Here is a 27,690-nt window from a genome sequence, read left to right as displayed (position 1 = left end):
GCCCTGTGCTGCGCCCGAGAACGTTTGTGAAACCAGCCTTAGCAGCGGCCCTGCGCCCGAGAACGCTAGGGTGAAACCAGCCTTAGCGGCGGCCCTGCGCCCGAGAACGCTAGGGTGAAACCAGCCTTAGCGGCGGCCCTGCGCTGCGCCCGAGAACGCTAGTGTGAAATTAGCCTTAGCTGCGGCGCTGCGCCCGAGAACGCTAGTGTGAAACCAGCCTTAGCGGCGGCCCTGTGCTGCGCCCGAGAACGTGTGTGAAACCAGCCTTAGCAGCGGCCCTGCGCCCGAGAACGCTAGGGTGAAACCAGCCTTAGCGGCGGCCCTGCGCTGCGCCCGAGAACGTGTGTGAAACCAGCCTTAGCGGCGGCCCTGCGCCAGAGAACGCTAGGGTGAAACCAGCCTTAGCGGCGGCCCTGCGCTGCGCCCGAGAACGCTAGTGTGAAATCAGCTTTAGCGGCGGCCCTGTGCCCGAGAACGCTAGTGTGAAACCAGCCTTAGCGGCGGCCCTGCGCTGCGCCCGAGAACGCTAGTGTGAAACCAGCCTTAGCGGCGGCCCTGTGCCCGAGAACGCTAGTGTGAAACCAGCCTTAGCGGCGGCCCTGCGCTGTGCCCGAGAACGCTAGGGTGAAACCAGCCTTAGCGGCGGCCCTGCGCTGCGCCCGAGAACGCTAGTGTGAAACCAGCCTTAGCGGCAGCCCTGTGCCCGAGAACGCTAGTGTGAAACCAGCCTTAGCGGCGGCCCTGTGCTGCGCCCGAGAACGTGTGTGAAACCAGCCTTAGCCGCGGCCCTGTGCCCGAGAACGCTAGTGTGAAACCAGCCTTAGCGGCGGCCCTGTGCTGTGCCCGAGAATGCTAGTGTGAAATCAGCCTTAGCGGCGGCCCTGTGCTGCGCCCGAGAACGCTAGTGTGAAACCAGCCTTAGCGGCGGCCCTGCGCTGCGCCTGAGAACGCTAGTGTGAAACCAGCCTTAGCAGCGGCCCTGTGCCCGAGAACGCTAGTGTGAAACCAGCCTTAGCGGCGGCCCTGTGCTGTGCCCGAGAACGCTAGTGTGAAACCAGCCTGCGGCGGCCCTGTGCTGCGCCCGAGAACGCTAGGGTGAAACCAGCCTTAGCGGCGGCCCTGCGCCCGAGAACGCTAGTGTGAAACCAGCCTTAGCGGCGGCCCTGTGCCCGAGAATGCGTGTGAAACCAGCCTTAGCGGCGGCCCTGCGCTGCGCCCGAGAACGCTAGTGTGAAACCAGCCTTAGCGGCGGCCCTGTGCCCGAGAACGCTAGTGTGAAACCAGCCGTAGCGGCGGCCCTGCGCTGCGCCCGAGAACGCTAGTGTGAAACCAGCCTTAGCGGCGGCCCTGTGCCCGAGAACGCTAGTGTGAAACCAGCCTTAGCGGCGGCCCTGCGCTGCGCCCGAGAACGTTAGTGTGAAACCAGCCTTAGCGGCGGCCCTGTGCCCTAGAACGCTAGTGTGAAACCAGCCTTAGCGGCGGCCCTGTGCCCTAGAACGCTAGTGTGAAACCAGCCTTAGCGGCGGCCCTGTGCCCGAGAACGCTAGTGTGAAACCAGCCTTAGCGGCGGCCCTGCGCTGCGCCCGAGAACGCTAGGGTGAAACCAGCCTTAGCGGCGGCCCTGTGCCCGAGAACGCTAGTGTGAAACCAGCCTTAGCGGCGGCCCTGTGCCCGAGAACGCTAGTGTGAAACCAGCCTTAGCGGCGGCCCTGCGCTGCGCCCGAGAACGCTAGGGTGAAACCAGCCTAATATATGAATTTCACTTTTTGTACTGAAGAACTGAAATACGGTAAATTAACTTTTTGATGATAATCTACTTTTGTGAGATGCATATGTGTGAGGTTCTGTGGTGGTATATATGTATATATGAAGTGTGTGTGTCCCCACTACAGAATGTGTCCTTCCCTGCTGTATGCTGAGCACTGATATAGGGTGTATATATACAGACACTGGGGGTATACAGGGTACAGAGCCTACTCTACACGTGGGCGGTCGGCGCAGTGCCGTCGCCGATGATGACATTACCTAGTCTCCGCACATAGTGTCTCTGCAGCTGTCTCTGAGCTGTGGTAGCTGTCACCGGGGAAGGAATAGAGCGCTGCACCGGAAGAGGAAGTGAGTGTGTCCCGGCGTGCTGCGCGGCGGGCATGTGTGGGGCTGCAGCAGTGGTAGGTACGTGTGTGTAGCCGTGGAGAGCGGTAGTAGCACTCAGTGCCCAGGCCCGTGGTCACGTCTGTCAGTGCTGGCCTGACCCCTGCTGTGGCCGCTGGTGCCATAAGGCGTCTCCTGGGCCTCTTTAGGAAGAAGTGTCAGTGTGTCCCCTTTCCTCTTAGTGATGTTCACGTTCTGGTTTCCTCCCATTCTTCTAGAGGCGTACGTCCTGTTCTTTTTTGTGTGACTGCAGCCATATCAGGGCTTGTGTTTTGGTGGTGGAGTTGTTCTGAATTTTTGTTGTGTTTTTCCAGCATTCATTGTGCAGGAGAAATGACCTGGAAACGTGACTGTCCAGGTCCGTGTGACTGCAGCGAGGACGGCTCAGCCTCTGACCAGTGATGAGACATTCCCAACCGATCCAGCAGCAAAAGCCGACTGTTCTGTGATGGCTGGGAGCTGGCGCCCCACATGCACTCACTGGGGGTGAAATGTTGGTGTTCCCTGCTCATGTTACCTATACACCACCCACCCAGAGTGAAAAGGGCTTTTTGACCATATTGGACTGGATTTTAGCTTAGAGGTTGTGCACTAATTTATCACTTATGATCAGTCATTGATGTCTGGTCTGACACCCACTGCCGATCAGCTGTACTCGGTGGCAGCAGCAGGAAATTCGCCTTTTACATCAGTAGGAGGGTGACGTGCCGCAATAGAGTATTGGTGGGGGTGCCGGGTGTCTGACTCCAACTAATCAGACATTGATTATCTATCCTAGGTCATCAGTGATAAAGTAATGGCAACCTCTTTAAAGGAAATCTGTCATTTCATTTTTAGCATCAAAACTGTCGACAGTTAGTGATGCAGTGTGCATCACTAACACGTTTTTTTTCATTAACACATTGATGTAATCTTGTGCAAAAAGGACAATTATATAGTTAGATCGTACCTGCTTATTTAGTCATAGGTGTGTGCTTCATTTAATTCGGTCACGCTTGTCGCCGCCCGTGCAATTTGAATGATGTTCTCGGGGGTTGCGCCGACGCCACTTGAATCCGCTTTGAAATCCTGCACTTGTGTAGTGTGTATCATGGAGCTGTGCATACGCAGTGTCGAGCAGGAAGCCGCGCATGTGCCGTGACTAGCGACTCCCCACGTTTGCGCCGTGATGAGCGTCTCCCCGTGCATGCACACTGAAGCTGGGTACTACACACCGCTTCAATGCACAATCTCGGGAAGCTGCACATCACAATGCATGCGCAGCTCCACGATACACACTGTACAAGTGCAGGATTTCAAAGAGGATTGGAGTGAGGTCAGCGCAACCCCGGGAATATCATTCAAATTGTGTGCAGCAACAACCGAGACTGAACAAAATGAAGCACACTCCGATGACTAAATGAGCAGATACGATCTAACTATATAAAGTTCTTTTTGCACATTATGTGATTATAGTGGTGTTTTTAATGAAAAAAACATCCTGGTGATGCACATTGCATCACTAACCACACACTGAGGACAGTTTAGATGCTAAAAATGGCATGACAGGTTTCCTTTAAACATGTGTTCATCTGTGGATGAACACATTTAACGAGATCCATTTGGGATCCAAAAGAGCTAGCTCTTTATAGTGAGCAGAGCTGAAACATTCCGGGATGTCCTTCACTACCCCTCTTGGGTGTTTCCGCATTTCCAGCCCAGTGGTCGGAGTCTGACATCACTTGCGGTTCTCTCCTTACAGTTTGCACTGACGGTGCACTCCCCATCAGAGTTGGTGAGAGAGTGCACTGAGAAGTGCAGTGCATAGTGACAAGATCCTGCTAAGTATCCATCAGAAACGACAACTGGCGCATGCTCAGTAGAGTAGGAACTAGCCCAGCCTTGGAAACAGATGTCCCGGATGACGCTTCGTCTGTAGGGGCAGCAGCAGTGACCACAACCACTGCCCCCTGATGACAATACATTTGAGTACACTTGGATTCTGAAATGAAGCTTCATCACACAGGAAGTAATAAAAATATAAATAAAGCAGTTAGAGATAGCGAGGAAGCAATAGAGACCTTTTAGTTAAAGTATATTAGAAAAAAAAAAAGATTTTGAGGTTAAATAGATATTTAGGATTAAAATAACTTTGTTTTAGACCACCCCTTTAATGAAATAGGGCCATAGTGTCTAGAAATATATTAATAATGGATTTGCAGGAATAAGACTACATTAACAGTTACACACCATTAGATGAATTGGGCGCATCTTATCACTGACATGCTACTCGCCAGAACTGTTACTCCAATCAGGGATGCCACAATTTGCAATTAATTTTCCACACCCCATGGTTCCCCAGCTCCGCATATTTTGTCTGAGCTGGCCAAAACTGACATGAAAACGCCACAGGTTGCAAAATTTTTGCAAAAGCAGATAAACAAATTGATCGATCGGGGCCAATATTGCTGACCTTAGAATTATGTCGACAGGAAATAAAAATATCTAAATCTTGAAAAAATGCAGTGATGAAAAATATTGTTTTTTATGGTGTTTCCTGTTTTTTTATGGTGTTTCCTCAATTATATTTTGAAGCTTTTGCAGAATCTCTCCCCAAAAAAGTGCATCTTATATTTCACTATAGATTTTCTTATAACATCTGGCTGCCACATTTTTAGCCTCAAAAAATGGAAACAAGATCACTAGGATAATCGCAGCTTTTCTTTTTGCAGAACTGTGTCATTAGAGTACGTTGAGTTCAGGATGCGTGATTTTAGCTATATGGGACTTGTGCGACAACAGAATCGTGCAATGAAGTCTGTATTTTTGCAGTATTCCAAAAAAGGAAATTGTACACGATAAAAATCCATTATTCTGGCACCTAGTAGCCTGAAAATACCACAAGAATATAGCAAAAAATGTGCAATGGCACATAATGGATCTCTGGCTGAGGTCATTTGGATTGGCCATATGTATACAGGCCGCCATACTGTCACTGATGAAGGCACATGCTGGGCCCTATTCTATTACTGTAGTAGTATAAGGCTATGTTCAAACGTTGCGGGTTTTTTCTGCAGCAAAACCTGCTTTCTTGGCAGTAAGAAACATTCTGCAAAAAAAGTAGGTTCTTGTTTTTTTGCTGCGTTTTTATCATCCTACATTTGTTTCTTTTGCATGCTGATAAAGTTTAGTGCCAAAACAAAAAATCTGATACTTCTTTATCAGGTTTTGGCACAAAAACCGCAGCAAATCCTGATACCTGCGTTTTTTCAGTGTTTTTTTCATCAGCCATTACCTTCAATGGGTAAAAAATGCTGAAAGAAGCTACATGCCCTTATTCTGCAAACCTAAGGTTTTGCACAAAATACTGAGGACAAAAAAAAAGCCAAGCTGTGTGCACGAGATTTCTAAAATCTCATAGACATAGCTGGTACTATAAAATGCAGCTAAAATTAGCACAAAAATAAAAGCACCAAAAACACATACTTGTGAACACACCCTAAACATGAGTTTTACTTTACGTTGTATTTTAAAATATTCTTTCTGTTTATCTTTCAGTCTAATTTTCACAACGCCTGGAAATGGGTTTTATGAACACATTCCTACGAACCTTTAGGTGCTCTACGGTCCACCTTATAATTAAGGAAGGTATAAATAGACAGTGCTCCTTAGGAATTTCTCACCAGCTCATGCAATGCCGAATGTTAATGATGACCCACTGTATAAGGTTCCAAGAGAAGCCCAGTGCTGCTGAAAAGCTAGATCTGGACACGTGGAAAAATATTTTAAAAAGTGCTGCACCAAAGACTGAAAATGAAGAAAGCGATCAAGAAACTGAAGAAGAGTCCAACATTGAAAGTATGCAGAAGCTTGTTGACATGTGGAGACTGGCAGGAAAAGCTGTACCTGACTCCATTAGTACAGATGAGCTACAGGTTCTTCTGGAGCTTACCACAAAGTCATCCAGAAAAAAATACCTGAAACGTCTCCACTTTAAAGAGCTAAACAAGAAAAGTAAGCAAAAAAAGAAAATGGAAAAAGAGCAGTCAAAGAGCGATGTTGAGATTAACACTGAGAAGCAAAGTACCTACTTGTTAAAGTTCAGGAGTAGGTCAGAGGATTGCTTTGAGGCATGGCGTTGTGCTCAAGCTATGATATTTGGGCAGCCACTGGTATTTGATATGGCTTATGAACGTTATATGTCTCCGAGAGAAATGGAGAACACGGTGAGTCAACTTCAGATGTGTGACGGCTTCAACAAAAGCTCCATGGAACCCTTTCATCTTCATTTCTGTAACTTACAACCCAATGGTCAGTACTATAAAGAGTTGGTGAAACGTTATGATGGTGCCTTTGATAACCTTATGATAACTACAACGGAAAAATCTCACGTCGACATCTTCCCCAACGATCAACTGGTTTACCTCACAGCTGACTCTCCAAATGTGCTCAAGACATTTGAGCATGATAAAATTTATATCATTGGGGCTTTTGTTGATAAAAGTCAAAAGACTGGAGTGTCTTTAGGAAATGCTAAGCGGCTACAGTTAGCCACAGCACGGTTACCATTAGATAGGTTCCTGAAGTGGAACTGTGGAGGCAAAAATCTCACCCTTAACAATATGATTGAAATCTTGATGACTGTTAAGGACACTGGAGACTGGAAGAAGGCACTGTCCTCTGTTCCAACCAGAAAACACGATGGATTTAGAGAAAGTCGTAAACCTGAGCAACTCTTGTCAAAAAATGCTAAAACATATGAGTTATTGAAACGGAAAGCTACAAATGCTCAAAAAGAGACCCAAACTCATTCTGTCGAAAAGGGGTCTAAAAATTGGTGGCAAGAGACTGATTAATGCAATATATATTCAAAAACAGTAAATCATACATTTTTCACTTTTGTTCATTTACTTTGTTGTGTAAGTGCACACTTTGTGACATAAAAAACATAGGGGTAGGCTTGGTAGCAGCATAATAACCTTAAAATAGTCACTATAATCTTATATCTAACTGGAGTAAGATTTTCAACAAAAGGTACGCCACCGCTTCTCCCCGTTCTGCTCCAGCTCCACCTATTTTGGCAAAGCTGGTTGAAATTATAGTGAAAATGCCAAGTCACTAAATGTTTGCACATGGCACAGAAATTTTGCAACATTTCAAAACAACTTATGCCAGAATTCTGGCCTAATTGTTTTTATAATCAGCGCCTCAGTGTCTGATTTTAGAATTCTTACTGAGGAATTGATGGGTCCATATGACAGAGACTTTTAATCCTGCATATTGCTGAGAATCCACATGTGGATTTTGTGGTGGGGTTCACTGCAGCGTTCACCCATTTGACATTAAAGCAGTATTCCCATCTCGTACATGTGTGGCATATCCACAGGATATAGCCTAGATATTTAATATATGTGGGTCCCACCAAAGGAACACACATCTTATCTCGAGAATACGGTTGCATACTGATTTCAATGAAGGTATACAAATTAATTGGAATTCCTCATGCTCTTCTAAAGCCAAAGCTGTTAATAAGGGAAGATGAGGGCAGAGATGGATGGGGAAAAAAACACTCCAGTGTTGTTGCTTCTGTGATCAATTCTGGTCCTGCAGTTTTGATGTCTCAGTTGAATCATAGCTTGGCTGACAGCTTATGTGTAAGCTCTAAATTTGCTCTATATAAGAATTATAATATCTGCTTAACTTACCTCTTACTGCTCCAGCTCTGACATTGATTGCTGCAGCCATTGGTCCCATGCCATTTACATCGGCACGACTGTTGCGCATCTTGACATCACTCCAGTAGCCATATCAACAAAGACTCAGGGCAGTCAGAGAGACATCAATTAAATGAATCTGAAGAATACTGTATTCTATTCTTTGAGAAGGGTTGGGCTTATTGAAATCTTTCTTTTACTCATCACCTGCCGTCAGAAGATCATTAAGTCATGGATTGGGACAATGTAAATCTACTCTATACAGCCATCTTGATGGGATTTGTATCTTTGGAAAAAAATATCCTTTAAAAGACCTTCGTAGGCAATATTTTTAAGCATGTATTTTGAGCTTAAAATCATTATTTTTTTATTAGGTTTGATTACAAATTTGCACTGTTTGGCTTTTAAAGGCTGTTTGCTTGCGTGCATATTCAACAGGAGGATCAATCATCATAAGCCGTTTATATGGGTATGTAGGTCATAGGAAGCTGGATAAAACAATACCTTGATATCTGCGATCTCATGTCCTATGCCATAAAAACACATATTTTCCTTAGTATGTAAATGAGCTGTTAACATCTATGGGCTGGACAGAGATCTCTTGGATAATCTGCCTCCAGTGCTTATTTTAAATGAAAGGGAGTGTGGATCAGGGGAGCAGACTGTTGGTCATTTCGTGTCTCTGACTGTAAAAACACCCTTTCATTTAAAATAATTTCTGGAGGCAGAGTCTCTGATGGCTTTATGTGCGGTCCATAGATCTTAATTTATTTACATTTTAAGAAAGATATGGACAAATGAGATGTCACCTATTGAATAACATTGGTCCAAGAGCAATCCAATTTTTTTTATCGGATTGCACTCGTCTGTATTTCTCGCCAGTTAATATGAGCCCTAAGACTTAGAAAAGGGCTATTAGGTACCGGAATGAGATCCTCAGACCTATTGTGAGACCATATGCAGGTGCAGTGAGCCCTGGGTTTCTTCTGATGCATGACAGTGCTAGGCCTCTTGGCTGATTAGTGTCAGCAGTTCCTGCATGATGAAGGCATTGATGCTATGGACTGGCCTATTTGTTCCCCAGACCTGAATCCAATCGAGCACATCTGGGACATCATGTATCGTTCCATCCACCAATCACATTGCACCACAGACTGTCCACTAGTTGACTGATGCTCTAATCCAGGTCTGGGAGGAGATTCCTTAGGGCAACACAATCCATTTTATTTATTTATTTATATTTTTTTTTAAAGCGACTGAAATCGTAAATAAACTATACATGTTTGGTATCACTATAATTGCACTGTCCTGGAGAATCATGTTGCCAAGTAATTTTTACTGCACCCTGAACACTGTTAAAACAAAACCCAAAAAATGTTATTACATTTGTGTTTTTTCCATCACTAGAATTTTTTTCTCCCCATTTCTAAGTACATTATATCATGTCAATTAAAACAACATGGCTATGTTAGTGGGAAAATAAAAAAGTTATGGCTCTTAGAAGATGGGGAGAAAATAACATGCATGCACCCCTCATGGGTTAAAAACACATTCCGAGTTGAATATTTCAATCAATATCTTGTTACAGTATTTTTAGGCCAAAGTCACATCTGAGTAAAAATTACAGGAGTACAAAACTTTCCATTCCGTTATTTCTCTGCAGGTTTCATTTCAAATGCTGATGCAAAGCATTGAACAAAATATGAAAGTTTATAAAAAAAAAAAAGTGACCGAGGCTAGTCTCAAGTTCGCTCCTTTCATTTATAAACGTGTGGAAAAACTAGGTGAAAATGTTATTGGCTGCTACAAGCAACTACAACAGTAATTAGATGACTTACATTTTACTTACGTTAACCCAATTACTATGTCATAAGTAAGGCGTGCTGCTATTTAAAGGGAGTCTGTCCCCACCGAAGTGCAAATTAAACTGCAGTTACATTTATATAGGGGAGGTAGCCAAGACAGATATCATACCTGACATATGCATTTATATAGGGGAGGAAGCCAAGACAGAAATCATACCTGACATATGCATTTATATAGGGGAGGTAGCCCCTACAGAAATCATACCTGACATATGCATTTATATAGGGGAGGTAGCCAAGACAGAAATCATACCTGACACATGCATTTATATAGGGGAGGTAGCCAAGACAGAAATCATACCTGACATATGCATTTATATAGGGGAGGTAGCCAAGACAGAAATCATACCTGACATATGCATTTATATAGGGGAGGTAGCCAAGACAGAAATCATACCTGACATATGCATTTATATAGGGGAGGTAGCCAAGACAGAAATCATACCTGACACATGCATTTATATAGGGGAGGTAGCCAAGACAGAAATCATACCTGACATATGCATTTATATAGGGGAGGTAGCCAAGACAGAAATCATACCTGACATATGCATTTATATAGGGGAGGTAGCCAAGACAGAAATCATACCTGACATATGCATTTATATAGGGGAGGTAGCCAAGACAGAAATCATACCAGACATATGCATTTCTTTAGGGGAGGTAGCCAAGACAGAAATCATACCTGACATATGCATTTATATAGGGGAGGTAGCCCCTACAGAAGTCATACCAGACATATGCATTTATATAGGGGAGGTAGCCAAGACAGAAATCATACCAGACATATGCATTTATATAGGGGAGGTAGCCAAGACAGAAATCATACCTGACATGCATTTATATAGGGGAGGTAGCCAAGACAGAAATCATACCTGACATATGCATTTATATAGGGGAGGTAGCCAAGACAGAAATCATACCTGACATGCATTTATATAGGGGAGGTAGCCAAGACAGAAATCATCATACCTGACATATGCATTTATATAGGGGAGGTAGCCCCTACAGAAATCATACCAGACATATGCATTTATATAGGGGAGGTAGTCAAGACAGAAATCATACCTGACATATGCATTTATATAGGGGAGGTAGCCAAGACAGAAATCATACCTGACATATGCATTTATATAGGGGAGGTAGCCAAGACAGAAATCATGTCTGACATATGCATTTATATAGGGGAGGTAGCCAAGACAGAAATCATACCTGACACATGCATTTATATAGGGGAGGTAGCCAAGACAAATCATACCTGACATATGCTTTTTTTTATAGGGGAGGTAGCCAAGACAAAAATCATACCAGACATGCTTTTTTATAGGGGAGGTAGCCAAGAAAAAAAATCATGCCTGACCTGCATTTATATAGGGGAGGTAGCCAAGACAGAAATCATACCTGACATATGCATTTTATCATGTATTCAGAAAAATCTACTTATATTTAATATGCAAATGAAGGCTCTTGGATGCATCGGTAGGCTGAGTCACACAAAACGTATAAAAAGACAGTTTTTCATGGACCAGAATCGCACAAATGTTTCAGGAACAGTGATCCGTATGTCATCCGATTGTAATGCCAGGATGCGATTTTCTCGCCTCTAAGCATCTGTGACATCCGTATGGTGAGATTTTCTCGCCGGCTTGCAAAATGGACATATAATGGATCCCAATGACAGATTAAAACACAAACAAAACAATAGATATAGACACATAGAATACGCACACATATATATACTGTGTATATATATATATACACGTCATTGAGACATATACATATTTATATTTTGTAGAGTTCTAGATAGTATACTAGCCGCTAAATCAACAGGTGGGGACTCCACGCAGCCTCAGTGACGTCAGCGGTAGTCAGTGAGGCTGCGCGGAGTCCCCAGCTGACCTGAGGTGAACTGACAGCGTGGGAAAAAGTTCAGAAACTTTCCCACGCTTATGAGTTCATCCTCAGTCAGACGGGGCGCCTGCGCAGACATGATTTAATTCATTCTGCAGTGGTTTACAGCTGGGCTGGTAGCATTAGCACCGGTCCCTGTTTTAAACTAGTTAACCCCTTGTGATGGATTGCAGCAGGAGACCTGACTGAACTGCATAGAGGTATGGATATTGTTTGGATTTTTTTGTTACAGGAGAACAAGGGATTCTGTTGGATTGACAACATAACAAATTTGGTCATTTCATTAACCCCTTCACTACCAAGGGTGGTTTGCACGTTAACTCCCGTGCCAATTTTTACAATTCTGACCACTGTCCATTTATGAGGTAATAACTCAGAAATGCTTCCATGGATCCCGGTGATTCTGACATTGTTTTCTTGTGACATATTGTACTTCATGTTAGTGATAAAATTTCATTCAAATAACTTGCGTTTATTTGTGAAAAAAACGGAAAGTTGGGGAAAAATTTTAAAATTTCGCAATTTTCCAACTTTGAATTTTTCTGCCCTTAAATCACAGAGATACGGCACAGAAAAAACTTAAGTAACATTTCCCACATGTTTACTTTACATCAGCATAATTTTGGAACCAAATTTTTTTTTTGTTAGGAAGTTATAAGGGTTAAGAGTTGACCAGCGATTTCTCATTTTTGCAACACCATTTTATTTTTACTGACCACATCACATTTGAAGTCACTTTGACGGGTCTATATGATAGAAAATACCCAAAAGTGACACCATTCTAAAAACTGCACCCCTTAAGGTGCTCAAAACCACATTCAAGAAGTTTATTAACCCTTCAGGTGCGTCACAGGAATTTTTTTGAATATTTAAAAAAAATGAACATTTAACTTTTTCACAAAAAAAATATTTCAGGTTCAATTTTTATTTTACCAAGGGTAACAGGAGAAATTGGACTGCAAAAGTTATTGTGCAGTTTGTCCTGAGTACGCTGTTACCTGATATGTGGGGGGGAACCACTGTTTCGGCGCATGGCAGAGCTCGGAAGGGAAGGAGCGCCGTTTTACTTTTTCAATGCAAAATTGGCTGGAATTCAGATCGGATGCCATGTCACGTTTGGAGAGCCCCTGATGTACCTAAACAGTGGAAACCCCCCCACAAGTGATCCCATTTGGGAAACTAGACCCCCCAAGGAACTTATCTAGATGTGTGGTGAGAACTTTGAACCTACAAGAGCTTCACAGAAGTTTATAACGTACAGCGGTACAATTAAAAAATAATTTTTCCACAAAAATGATCTTTTCACCCCCAACTTTTATTTTCCCAAGGGTATCAGGGCCCTAAAAGTTATTGTGCAATTTGTCCTGATTACGCTGATACCCCACATGTGGGGGTAAACCACTATTTGGGCACATGGCAGAGCTCGGAAGGGAAGCAGCCGCCATTTGACATTTTTGGCTGGAATTGAGATCCGACACCATGTCGCGTTTGGAAAGCCCCTGATGTACCAAGACAGTGAAAACCCCCCACAAATGACACCATTTTGGAAACTAGACCCCCCCAACAAACTTATCTAGATGTGTGGTGAGCACTTTGAACCCCCCCAGTGCTTCACAGAAGTTTATAACGCCCGGGCGTGAAAATAAAAAAATTGTATTTTTTCAACAAACATGATCTTTTAGTCCCCTTTTTATTTTCCCAAGGGTAACAGGAGAAATTGGACCCCAAAAGTTGTCCAATATGTCCTGAGTACGCTGATACCCCATATGTGGGAGAAAACTACTGTATGGGCACACGTCGGGGCTCGGAAGGGAAGTAGTGACGTTTTGGAATGCAGACTTTGATGGAATGGTCTGCGGATGTCATGTTGCCTTCGGAGAGCCCCTAATGTACCTAAACAGTGGAAACTCCCCACAAGTGACCCCATTTTGGAAACTAGACCCCCTAAGGAACTTATCTAGATGTGTGGTGAGCACTTTGAACCCCCAAGTGCTTCTCAGAAGTTTATAACGCCCGGGCGTGAAAATCATTTTTTTCCACAAAAATATTTTTGCCGACAATTTTTTTTCCTAAGGGTAACAGGAGAAATTGGACCCCAAAAGTTGTTTTGCAATTTGTCCTGAGTAGGCTGATACCCCATATGTGGGGGTAAACCACTGTTTGGGTGCATGGCAGAGCTTGGAAGGGAAGGAGCACCATTTGACTTTTTCAACACAGAATTGGCTGGAATTGAGATCAGACGCCATGTTGCATTTGGAGAGTACCTGATGTGCCCGAACAGTGGAAACCCCCCAATTATAACTTCAACCGTAACCCCAACACACCCCTAACCTTAATCTCAGCCCTAACCCTAGCCCTAATGGGAAAATGGAAATAAATACATTTTCTTTCAACTTTATTATTTTTCCCTAACTAAGGGGGTGATAACAGGGGTTTCATTTACTATTTATGGCGGTTTTTATATTTGGCAGCTGTCACACGCTAAAAGATGCTTTTTATTGTAAAAATAGCTTTTGCATCACCACATTTTGAGTGCTATAATTTTTTCATATTTTGACCCACCGAGTCATGTGAGGTCTTATTTTTTGCGGGACGAGTTGTCGTGTTTATTGATACAATTTTTGGGCACATGACATCTTTTAGAATCGTAGAGTTGGAAGGGACCTCCTGGGCCATCTGGTACAACCCCCTGCTCAAAGCAGGATTCGCTAAATCATCCCAGTCAGATGTCTGTCCAGCCTCTATTTGAAGACTTCCATTGAAGGAGAACTCACCACTTCTCATGGCAGCCTGTTCCACTCATTGATCACTCTAACTGTCAAAAAGTTTTTTCTAATATCTAATCTGTGTCTCCTCCCATTCAGTTTCATCCCATTGCTTCTGGTCTTTCCATGTGCAAATGAGAATAAAGATGATCCTTCTACAATGTGACAGCCCTTTAGATATTTGTAGACAGCTATTAAGTCTCCTCTCAGTCTTCTCTTTTGCAAACTAAACATTCCCAAATCCTGCAACCTTTCCTCATAAGACAGGGTTTGCAGACCGGTCACCATTCTGGTCGCTCTTTTCTGAACTTGCTCCAGTTTGTTGATGTCTTTTTTTAAAATGTGCCCAAAACTGGACACAATATTCCAGATGAGGTCTGACCAAAGAGGAGTAGAGGGCAATAATGACTTCACGTGATCTAGACTGTATGCTTCTGTTAATATATCCTAGAATTGCATTTGCCTTTTTTGCTGCTGCATCACACTGTTGACTCATATTCAGTCTGTGATCTATTGGTATACCCAAGTCTTTTTCACATGTGCTGTTGCTTAGCCCTATTCCTCCCATTCTGTATATGCTTTTTTCATTTTTATTGCCCAGATGTAGTACTTTGCATTTTTCCCTGTTAAAAACCATTCTGTTAGTTGCGCTTTTTATTCCGATTTTTGGGACACAGAATGAACAAAAACCAGCGTTTCATGAATTTCTTTTGGGGGGTGCGTTTACACTGTTCTGCGTGCGGTAAAATTGATAAAGCGGTTTTATTCTTTTGGTCGGTACGGTTACAGCGATACCTCATGTGTTTTTTTATGTTTTGGCGCTTTTATGCAATGAAAACAATTTTATATAAAAAAATAATTATTTTTGCATCGCTTTTTTCTGTGAGCTATAACTTTTTTACTTTTTTCCTGATGATGCTGTATGGCGGCTCGTTTTTTGCGGGACAAGATGACGTTTTCAGCGGTACCATGGATATTTATATGCGTCTTTTTGATCGCGCGTTATTGCACTTTTTGTTCGGTGGTATGATAATAAATCATTATTTTTTGCTTTGTTTTTTTGTTTTATTTTTTAAGGGGTTAACTAATGGGACAGTTTTATATGGCGGGTCGTTACGGACGCGGTGATACCAAATATGTGTACTTTTATTTTTTTTTTTTTATTTCCAAAAAATTAATTTATTTGGGAATATATTTTTTTTAAATTAGCAATTTTTTAAAAATTATTTTTACACTTTTTTTTCATCTTTATCACATTGTCCCAGGGGGGACATTACTGTCATGTGACAGATCGCTGATTTGTCACATCACAGATCACTGTGACAGATCAGCGATCTGTCACAGGCATAGACGCAGACTTCCTCATGCCTGCGCTTTAGAGGCACTTGGGAAGCCAGCTCCCTGCAGGCCCCCGAAGGTCCCCGTCGCCATATTGGATCCGGGGACCTGCAGGGAAAGAGACCCCTGCAGCAGCGCTGCACATTGCGCTGCTGTGGGGGGCTCAGGGAAGCACGGAGGGAGCCCCCTCCCTGCCGATGCTTCCCTTTAACCCCCGGCACACCGCGATCGTGTTTGATTGCGGTGTGCAAGGGGTTAACGTGTTGGGGGCGGTCCGTGACCGCCGCTGACACATTGTGCCGGGTGTAAGCTGTGATAATCAGCTGACACCCGGCCGCGATCAGCACGTGGGCGCCGCTGAACGCGCTAGTCGTAATATTCCGTCCATGGGACTTAGGGCCCAGGTCACATGGACGGAATATTACGTCCAATGTAGGAAAGGGGTTAAAATAATTTTTAATTAATGTCTGACCCTTTACTACTATAGGATTAATATAATGAATAGGTGTCTTATTGACACCTCTCCATAATTAACCCAGCTTAATGTCACTTTTCTATAGCAAGGTGACACTAAAGGCATTTGGAATAGAGAGGCTAGGTGCGCATTTTCTAGGGTGGCTGGGGCAGATTTTTTTTTAGCCGGTGGGGGGGGGGGGTCAATAACCATGGTCCCTTCCTAGGCTATTAATATCTGTCCTCAGTCACTGGCCTTCCCTCTCTGGCGGAGAAAATTGCGCGGGAGCCCATGCAGTTTTTTTACGGGATTATGGCCTTAAATTTAACCCCTAAAGTTCCACATTTTTCCTAACACAAACTAATAAATTTAGTAAACACTGACATATATAAATCATTTTGATATGACATGGTTTACTGTATGTAAACAATGTGTCATTTCATGTCAGGTTCTGTTATGATTTTACAGAGGCTGGCAATTGATTTAGTGGCTATTCTGCTATGTAGAACTCTACGAACTATAAATATATATATATATATATATATAGTCTCAATGACATGTATATATGTTTGCATTCTATGTGTCTATATCTATTCTATTTTTTATTAAACATGTCAGTGTGATTTTACTGTACAGCGCACTGAATTGACGGCTTTTTTAAAGGACACCGATGCATATTTCTCGCAAGTCACACGTATGCTCCGTGTGCAATCGAATTTTTTCTCGCCCCCGTAGACTTGTATTGGCGTGTCTTGGGTGTAAGGCCGGTTTCACACTAGCGCATTTTCAGCGCGCGCACGGCCGGGGGTAGCTCCGCCCCCGATCCGGCTCTCTGCCCGGCGTGCCCGCCCCTTCCTTGTAGCGCCGCCTCCTAGCGGACAGCGGCGCCTGCGATCGGCGCACCCTATCTTTAGCATAGGGTGCGCCGATCGTGCGCAGGCCGTGCGCTAGTTGCGCTTTGACCTGCGCTGCGCACTTTTGACGGTGCGCCGTGCGCGCCAAAATCCGAAAAGTTTGATTTTGGCGCGCACGGCGCACCGTCAAAAGTGCGCAGCGCAGGTCAAAGCGCAACTAGCGCACGGCCTGCGCACGATCTGCGCACCCTATGCTAAAGATAGGGTGCGCCGATCGCAGGCGCCGCTGTCCGCTAGGAGGCGGCGCTACAAGGAAGGGGCGGGCACGCCGGGCAGAGAGCCGGATCGGGGGCGGAGCTACCCCCGGCCGTGCGCGCGCTGAAAATGCGCTAGTGTGAAACCGGCCTAATACGGTACAAATCACAGCATGCTGCGATTTCCTCTGCACGTATAATACGGGTGAGAAAAAAATCGGCTGATGGGAGCTGTCCCATAGATTAATATTGGGACGAGTGCTATGCGGTTTTTTCTCACTTAGCACTTGTCTGTAGTTCTCGCTAGTGTGATTCCGGCCTTAGCGTGGCCCATGGCGTGGGGCACCAGAATGACCTCCTATTTGCATAGGAAGCCCAGTCTCGTATCTTGATTGACAATGCTCGCTTCGTAAGAGCTGATGCTGCCTAAAACCACTGTTTCTGCTATTGTGCACCAACACCTGCTCTGCCCAGCAGCACGCTCGGTGGCAGTGCACACACAAGGTGACTGCAGGCATGCTTTCATGTCCGGCTTCTGCTTGTCTGCCGCTCTATACGCCTGGACGTGCAGTGAGGAAGCCGCAGCGCAGAGATGGCATCGAAGGCTTGTGACCTGCGGCAGAGTGTGCCCACAGCCACATTGTGTGTCTGCACTGAGCGCACCGCTGGGCTCCTGCGGTGTCAGCGCGCAGATGCAGAAAAGGGATTTGATTTATTATGTCTGCTCTTACCAAACAGGTGCTGTCAGTAAGAAGGGACTGGGCGTACTATGCAAATTAGGGGGAGCGTAACAGTGCACCAAGGCACTGGCCCCACCAAAGTGCACCGAAGCGCCCTCATTAGCATAGCAAATGTTATAGGGGTCATGTCCCGTTTATAAATGAGTAATTTAATTTGTGATTTGGAAATGACACACTCCATTGGGAAACCCCGACTCCCTTTGCCTGCTGTGTCCTCTGGGCTTTATAATAAAGCTAAATCCGTAGGAAGTCGCCTGCCTTCTACTATTTGTGCTCCTGTGGGTTTGCAATAAAGCTTTTTCTAGTAAACAAAAAAAAAAATCAATAGGCAGTCGCTGCTTCCTGCTGTGTGCGCCTGCGTGTTTGCAATAAAGCTTTATTGAAGGTTCAACACAACGATAGAGACTAGTGTAATCTTGAGCGGGCGAATGAGACTGTCTAGGCTGCGCTGCCTCCGCTCTATGGTCACGCAGCTGGACGGAGGCTCGGCTTGTAGGAGGCGTGACGTCATGACTGTCTAGTTAGCGGCGCCGAGAAAGATGGCGGATAAGAAGGAGCTACAAGGAGGTGATATGGAGAGCGTGTGGTGGCGGTGCGTGCTGTGTGCGGATGGGTAGCCGTGTTGGTGGGGATGAGTGCGGCGTGCGCTGTGATGGCTGCAGGGCAGTGCGGGGCACTGTGTGCCGTGTGGGGCCTGCCTACACTATTAATATGGTGAATTTTGGTATTTTTTGTGGTTGCTGTTCCCATCATTCAGCTCAGTAACAAAATGCTCATCTTGGTAAGTTGTTTCAACTTCACCAGGACCAGAAGAAGACGCAGAAAGCACAGTGACCACTAAGCCTGTTTCTTCCAGTAATGGAGGGGAGAGTTCTGGCCGCGGCGCAGAGAAGAGGTCCGCAGTCGCCTCGGCGGAGGAGGAGGCCGGCTCCCAGCCCTGCCCTTCCAAAGTGGCCAAGTTCGGCTTTGCGTTTGGAGGTCAGACTGCGAAGAAGCCGCCGTCCATATCGATAAAGCTCGGCTCGGCGGTACGTATCCGTGGGCTGAGGTGTGGCATAAAGGCTACCTGTATAGTGTGGCCCTGAACACGGACCCCTCCCCTTTATGGCGGATGTACTGGTCCATTTATCTTCTATTTCTAAAGCATCGGTTCTGCGGAGTTAGGCCGGGGTCACACTAACCGACGCAAAATACGGTCCGTAGTTTACATGCGTAATACGGATATATGACCCCTAAACAGTGCTCCGTATGTCATCCGTAAGCAAGGTGTGGTCGCGTATTTTGCGCAGGTCAGCATCCGTATGTAATCCGTATGGCATCCGTATGGTGAGATTTTCTCGCAGGCTTGCAAAATGGACATATAATGGAGCCCTATGACAGTTTTAATAAAGAAATGAAAGAATAGATATACACACATAGAATGCATATATATATATATATATATATATATATATATATATATATATATATATATTTCACAGAGTTCTTCATAGCAGAATAGCCGCTAATTAAATTGCCGTTTTATATCAAATCATTCCCCAACCCGACATGAAATGACACATGGTTTACATTCAGTAAAGCATTTCATTTCATGTTTTTTTATATGTCCCTGACTAATAATTAGATGAGCGTCTGTGTGCAAAATTTGGGAGTTGTAGTTGTTATTTTAAGGGGTTAATTCGTTGTAAAAAATGTGTGGGCTTCCCATTGCCCTGTAGTGGTGGTGAATGGGTTAATGTCACCTTACAATCGAATAGTGACATTAACCCTTTGTTAGATTAACCCACTCGCCACCACTATAAGGCAATGGGAAGCCCACCTATTTTTTTTTACAATGAATTAACCCCTTAAAATAACAACTACAACTCCCAAATTTTGCACACAAACGCTCATCTAATTATTAGTCAAGGACATATAAGAAAACATGAAATGAAATGCTTTACTGAATGTAAACCATGTGTCATTTCATGTCGGGTTGGGGAATGATTTGATAGAAGCCGGCAATTTAATTAGCGGCTATTCTGCTATGAAGAACTCTGTGAAATATAAATATATATAATGTTTGTCACAATGACATGTATATGTGTGTGTGTGTATATATCTATCCTTTCGTTTCTTTATTAAACCTGTCAGTGTGAGTTTACTGTATAGCACACTGAATTGCCGGCTTTTCTAAAGGACACCGGGTGCGTATTTCTCGCAAGTCACACGTGTGGTCCGTATGTAATGCGTATTTTTAGCGCACCCATAGACTTTCATTGGCGTAGTACGCTGACAATCGCAGCATGCTGCGATTGGCACGGACCGTACAATACGGACGAGAAATATACGGCTGTTGGGAGCTGCCCCACAGAGAATCATTTGTCCGTGTGTAATGCGTGCTTTTAACCCTCTCACTCATCCGTATTACTCTCTAGTGTGACCCCGGCCTTACTGGAACCCTCCGGCTTATCCAGTAACCATAGGACGCCCCTCTGGGAACAATGATAAAACGTACGGATTGTCACCAAGGACTAGTTGTCTCTTGATAGTGGTAACCCAGAAGAAAGGAAAAAATCAGTATGGGTTAAAAAAAATACTTTTAATTGGCTGTCTGAAAACTACCAGTATAAGGAGGCAATATGGATGAGTTACATTCTAATTAATGATTGTATGGGTCGTCCCTATTCATCTCTTGACAATGGCAAAAAGGGAAGGTACAATTACCAGAAAAACGACCAATGAGTCCGTATGTATATAAAAAGTATATCGGCTTTATTCAACATATAGGACAAAACAGGTGTAGAGAAAATGTGCCAAACAGTACAATCCAAATGCACGGATGCATGACTGCAAAAAGGGGTGCACGGAGACTAGAAAATAATAGAACACTGATGGTAGATAGTACAATTAATGCTCATCATACCATCAAGATGTAAATCTCAACAGATCTGCAGTATAAATTCTATAAACCAATTGTAAGTGCCATAGGTATATAGCACGTCAGCCAAGTGCATGCATAACAACCCTATGGGCAGATTATAGATGTCATGGTAATCAAATGGTTACCTGTAAAGCAGAGCAGGCTAGTGGTCCCTGAAGTCATGCGCCTGCCGCAACACGCGTTTCGGATGCTCGTCCTTCATCAGGAGCAAATATTGATGAGTCACATTCTAATTATTGATTGTATGGGTCGTCCCTATTCATCTCTTGACAGTGGTGGGAAGAAGGATCGGGCTTGTTGAATTTCAGCATGCCCAATCCTTTCTTCCTGCTGTACGTAACATAAGCTTCTGCCAGAGGAAACCAGCGCCATTGTAAACAGATGCATGTTGGGCCAAATGTCGGGGTAGGTTCCCACTGCGTTTGTGGCTATTGTTGGGCGTATACACTCAGGAGCTGGCCATAGTCAGGATGGTTCCTGGCACCGTACGACATAGGTAAAGAATGGAATACATTGGATGTACGCTGTAAATACACAGATGCAGTGTGGACCTAGGATCGATGTCTGGAGGAAATGCTGTCTACAAGTTGCACCTTTTCACCCACCAATCCGCATCTTCTCAAAGGCTTGCAATTTGCTGTCTTGTCAGGTTCTAGCTATTCTCGCATTATAAGTAATATTTTTCTTTTTTAGAAACCGAAGGAAACGCCTCCTGCCGCAGTCCCCAAAAAAACCTCTGTAGCAGCGGCGTTTAATGATGAGGATGATGTAAGTATGCACATCCATTTGTACGCCCCCGTGTCTGCCTTCATATACAGGTTGCAGAATTGCTGAAATCTGGGCTCAGTGATGTTTGGACATGCCATAAAGCCAAAGGAGAAGGCCGCTCAGCAGAGAGACGGCAGAGGATTTAACCCATAATTTATATTTTACCTCCCATGCTCCTCTTGGACAAATTTGTCAAATAAGTGAAAACCGCATTTAAATTTATATGGGATGGTGTGTTGCAACTCGCCATTCCTATACAGGTCTATGGCCCATTTTCGTTTTCACGCTACATCTCCAGGTATTGAGCCCGGGCTGTTTTGTTGCCTGTTCTCATGGCTGAAATGACTGGTCCTTTTATGTCTAGACTATGGAAACCTCTATGAGATGCACAGAACTAGCTCCAAGCAGTACAGTAGCAGCTCTCCAGACAAAAGTCAACGCTTTGGGTCTTATGTTACAGTAACGGATATCTACATCCTTTGCAGCTCAGTGACTAAAAGGCCGACACCTGATTCTTCCAGTACATCTGCTGCTTTGTGGTTTTAGAAATGCAAGTTGTATTTCATGTAGATATACTTTTCATTTGCAGAGTGAACCTGAAGAAATGCCCCCAGAAGCAAAGATGAGGATGAAAAATATTGGAAGGTACTGTTCCTTTCTGTAATAGTTTCGACTTACACTGCCCCCTACAGGAGCTTCTTTGTGATTGTACTGACTCTGAAAATGTTTTACTTCTGTAGCTTTCCTGCTTTTGTAGAAAAGTTTCACTACTAAAATAAAGCTCAGTATAGTGTTAGGCTAACAGCTTAGTAATTGTACCAACAGTGGAAATGATGTCATTTTCTAGTATGTACACTAGTAATACATGGTGCCACATATTCACCCCAATCCCACTGCCACCCTCTGTTACCCTCCCTTCCTTTGAGGTGCACTCTGTGCGCATCTACTCCCCCTCCAACCTCCAACTGGCTGTCATCTACCGCCCCCCAGGGCCAGCCACCACCTTCTTTGACCACTTCACCACCTGGTTACTTCATTTCCTTTCCGCGGACATCCCTACTATCATCATGGGCGACTTCAACATCCCCATTGACACTTCCCTCTCAGCTGCCACTAAACTTCTATCTCTCACTTCCTCCTTCGGCCTCACTCAATGGTCTTCTACAGCCACCCACAAAGATGGCCACACACTGGACCTCATCTTCACCCGCCTCTGCTCCCTATCTAACCTCTCTAACTCACCTCTTCCTCTCTCTGACCACAACCTGCTCACATTCTCCTCCCTCTTCACTCCATGTCTACAATCCCCACCCCACAAACTTTCACACCCTCGCAGGAATCTTAAACACCTTGACCTACACTCATTCTCCGAATCCCTCCTCCCTCTTACAGATATAAGTTCCTTACACAATGCGGATGACGCTGCCGCTCTATATAACACCACAATAGCTGTAGCTTTGGAATCCGCTGCCCCACTTACACATACCAAAACTCGCAAAATCAACAGACAGCCCTGGCACACCAGCCTGACCAAAGAGCTGAGGCGAGCTTCCAGGGCTGCTGAGCGCAGATGGAAAAGATCCCACTCCAACGAGCATTTCATCGCATTCAAACAGTCCCTCACTACTTTCAAGACCACACTCGCCACAGCTAAACAAACCTACTTCTCATCTCTCATATCCTCCCTGTCTCACAACCCTAAACAGTTATTCAACACCTTCAATTCTCTCCTCCGCCCCCCAGCACCTCCTCCCTCCCCACTCATCTCAGCTGAAGACTTTGCCTCATTTTTCAAGCAGAAAATTGATAACATCAGGGACAGTTTTGGTCAACAACCCCCAGAGCCCTTCCTCCCGACTTCCCAGCCCTCCACCTTCAAAACCAACTTCTCCACCATTACAGAAGATCGACTCTCCACTCTACTCTCAAGATCACATCTCACCACCTGTGCACTCGACCCGATCCCATCCCACTTCATCCCAAACCTCACCACAGTCTTCATCCCAACCCTAACCCATCTCTTCAACCTATCACTAACAACTGGTGTTTTCCCCTCAAGCTTTAAACATGCCTCCATCACACCTATCCTCAAAAAGCCCTCTCTTGACCCATCCTCTGTATCTAGCTATCGCCCTATATCACTTCTCCCATACGCCTCCAAGCTACTGGAACAACACGTCTACCTTGAACTGTCCTCCCATCTCTCTTCTTGCTCCCTCTTCGACCGCTTACAATCTGGCTTCCGGTCACACCACTCCACTGAAACTGCCCTTACTAAGGTCACCAATGACCTCTTAACTGCCAAGAGCAAGCGACACTACTCTGTCCTCCTCCTCCTGGACCTGTCGGCTGCCTTTGACACAGTGGACCATTCCCTATTATTACAGACCCTCTCATCCCTCGGCATCACAGACTTGGCCCTCTCCTGGATCTCATCATACCTAACAGACCGGACATTCAGCGTCTCCCACTCACACACCACCTCCTCACCTCGCCCCCTATCTGTCGGAGTCCCACAAGGTTCAGTCCTAGGGCCCCTGCTGTTCTCTATTTACACCTTTGGCCTGGGACAGCTCATAGAATCTCATGGCTTTCAGTATCATCTTTATGCTGATGACACACAGATCTACATCTCTGGACCAGATATCACCTCCCTACTAACCAGAATCCCTCAATGTCTGTCCACTATTTCATCCTTCTTCTCCACTAGATATCTGAAACTCAACATGGACAAAACAGAATTCATCATCTTTCCCCCATCTCACGTGACCCCCCCTACGAACCTATCAATTACAGTAAATGACTGCCCACTCTCCCCAGTCCCACAAGCTCGCTGCCTCGGAGTAATCCTTGATGCTGATCTCTCCTTCAAACCACATATTCAAACCCTTTCCACTTCCTGCCGACTTCAACTCAAAAATATTTCACGCATCCGTTCATTCCTCACCCAAGAATCTGCAAAAACCCTAGTCCATGCCCTCATCATCTCTCGCCTTGACTACTGCAACCTCATGCTCTGCGGCCTCCCCTCAAACACTCTCGCACCCCTCCAATCTATTCTAAACTCTGCTGCCCGACTAATCCACCTGTCCCCCCGCTATTCCCCAGCTTCTCCCTCTGTCAATCCCTTCACTGGCTCCCAATTGCCCAGAGACTCCATTACAAAACCCTAACCATGACATACAAAGCCATCCACAACTTGTCTCCTCCATACATCTGTGACCTCGTCTCCCGGTACTTTCCTGCACGCAACCTCCGATCCTCACAAGATCTCCTTCTCTACTCCCCTCTTATCTCCTCTTCCCACAATCGCATACAAGATTTCTCTCGCGCATCACCCCTACTCTGGAACTCTCTACCACAACATATCAGACTCTCACCTACCATCGAAACCTTCAAAAAGAGCCTGAAGACCCACCTCTTCCGACAAGCCTATAACCTGCAGTAACCACCGATCGACCAAACCGCTGCACGACCAGCTCTACCCTCGCCTACTGTATTATCACCCATCCCTTGAAGATTGTGAGCCCTCGCGGGCAGGGTCCTCTCTCCTCCTGTACCAGTTATGACTTGTATTGTTTAAGATTATTGTACTTGTTTTTATGTATACCCCCCTCACATGTAAAGCGCCATGGAATAAATGGCGCTATAACAATAAATAATAATAATAATAATATTAGGCCATGCAGCAGTACATCAGTGGCTTTGTTGTGGGGGCATTTGTGCACCAGGAGACCTTGTCCTGTACTGTATCCTGGATACCTTACTGCACCCACTGACCGGCTCTTTTACGTTCCTGATACAAAAGCCCCTACTGACTGAAGTTTTTAGGGCACCTCGTAAAAGATTAGTTGTGATACTCCTTTCCTTATAGAAGTCTTCTGGAGCCTTATGATCAATAGTGGGGCTTGTATATCAGTAGTGTCACTGTTTGACCCTCATACTAGATACATGCCACATAACTCATGGAATGGAGAAAAAAAAATCCCCACCAGTTTGATAACTTGGTTTGTATTTCACTTTGTTTTCTTTTGAATTCTGTAATTTGCAATAATCAGATCTTAGTTCCTGGGTAGATTATGCCTGGTTGTTATTCCCATCTTCATAGATGTGTATTTTAGGATAGAAAAGAAAACACTTTTGTAATTTACTGCTTATTAAAATTTGCTACCGTTCTTGATACAGTAACACTTTTCTATGGTATACAGCTTGATGCCTATGAGGCCGACCACCACTGATATCTAGATGGTAAGCACTGCACTGAAGCTGGCCAAGCTTAGGTAACCGTGCACACCAGCATTTGTGGCCAACTTCAAAACAGTGATTACAAGCTCAATAGAAAAGATCTTGGAAGCATTGCACGTTTGGCTGGTTAGCAGCGGTGGCCAGTCTCCAAGGCAATGAGCTATAAACAAGTGTTAATTTCTCAACAATGACTATAAGTTTTAATAAGCAAAATTGCTTGGAATAACAAGTACTGCTTGCTAATACCCATTGGGAATAACCCTTTTTAAGGGTGGTAATTAAAGGGTTTGTGTTAAGATCAGAAGGAACACCATATCATTTGATAGGGGATAACGTCACTCTTGCTCGGAACCCCATCGACCATCAAGAAGTGGGTTCTGAAGAGCATGCACATCTCCACTCCATTCATTTTAATGGGACAGCCAGAGATTGCTAAGCACTGCACTTGGCTATCTTTGGAACTGAGAATGAATGGAGCAGTGGTGATCATGCCTGACTTCTGCTCCATTTAAATGAGGCTCTTATGAAGCTGGTTCTTGGGATTGTTATACATCCTAGAGGTCAAACCAACAGCGAGCAGGAGATAAGATAAGGGGTTAGCATCTAATCTTGGAGCAAACATTTTAAGATCACGCATGTACTGCTTAATGGGCTTTTCCTAACAAAGAGGATGGGGCCATTCTGCAGTTCTCTGCGGTGGGTGTTCAGGAGTGTGACTTTGCAGGGAAAATTGGGCTACTTTGCCTTAAATCTCAAGGTGGTCCAAGGAGAACCTTCAGTATCACGCCATCATTGCATGACCAAAGTATTATATAACATATTAAAACAATAACGTCTCATTTGAGAATCGCCTTACACTGCACTGGAATTTCACAAAGTGCTGTTTCCCTATTTGTTTGACCACCTAGGGACACGCCGACCTCATCAGGACCAAACTCATTCAACAAAGGCAAGCATGGATTCTCAGACAGCCAGAAGCTCTGGGAGAGGAATATTAAATCACACTTGGAAAGGGTTCCAGATGACTGAATTATGGCCAGGGCTTATGGGATGATCTGACGTTCAAATCTGTACCTTTTTTTTTTTTTTTTTTTTTGTTCCCCTCCCCCCCCCCCCCCCCCCCCCGCCCCTTCAGAAGGATACCCTTGCGATTGGAATGAGGTATTATGTTTTGAAGGAACTTGTATGGCACGGAATCAAATGAGAATTGTAATTGTTTTGTACTGAGTTGTTCTGCTGTTTGTCTATAGCTCTCATTTACTGTCATTGGGAATAAACACTTGTTTTGTCCATTGGAGTGTGTCTGCTCATTGCCTCTAACACTGACTGTGAATGACACTGCTATCTTCAGCAATATAGGCTGGTTGGTTAGTTATGACAGTGATGTGGTGTTACACCAGGTTTGATGACACAATGATTCTAAATAGGTGAAAGCTCATGTTCTTCTTGCACCATGCTTTCTATCTTGGGTGCCATTGCAATACAGTTGCCAAGTGTTACCGTATATACTCGAGTATAAGGCGAGGCAGCTAATTTTGCCACGGAAAGCTGGGTAAGCTTATTGACTGGAGTATAAGCCGGGTATGCATTGTCCCATCATCCCTATCCTGGTATGTGTGGCTCCCTGATCCTTGTCCTGTTATGCATGGCACCTTATCCCCTATCAGTTACAATAGCAAAAACCTGTTCCTTTTTGAGTTCATAATCTTGCAGGCAAGCTTAGATCAAG

At 44.7% G+C, this 27,690-nt stretch overlaps 3 protein-coding genes across 9 annotated transcripts in view; 2 read left to right on the top strand and 1 right to left on the bottom strand.

Annotated features, from left to right (window-relative positions):
• Positions 1–2,164, bottom strand: part of TXNL4B (thioredoxin like 4B) — a 28,263-nt gene extending 26,099 nt beyond the window's left edge. The window contains exon 1 of the mRNA XM_073586180.1: positions 2,026–2,164. The gene's annotated coding sequence lies outside the window, so the exon portion shown is untranslated. The remainder of the gene's footprint in view (positions 1–2,025) is intronic.
• Positions 1,985–7,030, top strand: TRMT10C (tRNA methyltransferase 10C, mitochondrial RNase P subunit). Of its 4 annotated transcripts, none has more exons than XM_073586178.1 (2): positions 1,985–2,115; positions 5,689–7,030. In XM_073586178.1, exon 2 carries the CDS (start codon positions 5,712–5,714, stop codon positions 6,984–6,986), a length of 1,275 nt encoding a protein of 424 aa, XP_073442279.1. In that variant the 5' UTR covers positions 1,985–2,115; positions 5,689–5,711; the 3' UTR covers positions 6,987–7,030. The 4 variants fall into 4 exon arrangements, with proteins under 4 accessions (XP_073442279.1, XP_073442278.1, XP_073442277.1 ...); XM_073586177.1 differs by having other exon boundaries at positions 2,032–2,168; XM_073586176.1 differs by having other exon boundaries at positions 2,034–2,172.
• An 11,372-nt stretch (positions 7,031–18,402) lies between these two features.
• PCNP (PEST proteolytic signal containing nuclear protein) lies at positions 18,403–27,258 on the top strand. Of its 4 annotated transcripts, XM_073586173.1 has the most exons (6): positions 18,409–18,617; positions 18,783–18,806; positions 18,882–19,053; positions 21,642–21,716; positions 22,306–22,361; positions 26,870–27,258. In XM_073586173.1, the coding sequence occupies exons 1-6, from the start codon at positions 18,565–18,567 to the stop codon at positions 26,988–26,990; spliced, it is 501 nt and encodes a 166-aa protein (XP_073442274.1). In that variant the 5' UTR covers positions 18,409–18,564; the 3' UTR covers positions 26,991–27,258. The 4 variants fall into 4 exon arrangements, with proteins under 4 accessions (XP_073442275.1, XP_073442274.1, XP_073442276.1 ...); XM_073586174.1 differs by lacking the exons at positions 18,783–18,806; positions 26,870–27,258 and adding an exon at positions 25,037–26,863 and having other exon boundaries at positions 18,403–18,592; positions 18,830–19,053; XM_073586175.1 differs by lacking the exon at positions 18,783–18,806 and having other exon boundaries at positions 18,410–18,617.
• Positions 27,259–27,690: the final 432 nt, after the last annotated feature.

This window comes from Dendrobates tinctorius, unplaced genomic scaffold (genome assembly GCF_039654945.1).
Source record: "Dendrobates tinctorius isolate UK_male_01 unplaced genomic scaffold, ASM3965494v1 ptg000091l, whole genome shotgun sequence".
NCBI lineage: Eukaryota > Metazoa > Chordata > Amphibia > Anura > Dendrobatidae > Dendrobates > Dendrobates tinctorius.
This window is presented reverse-complemented; position numbering and strand designations above follow the sequence as displayed.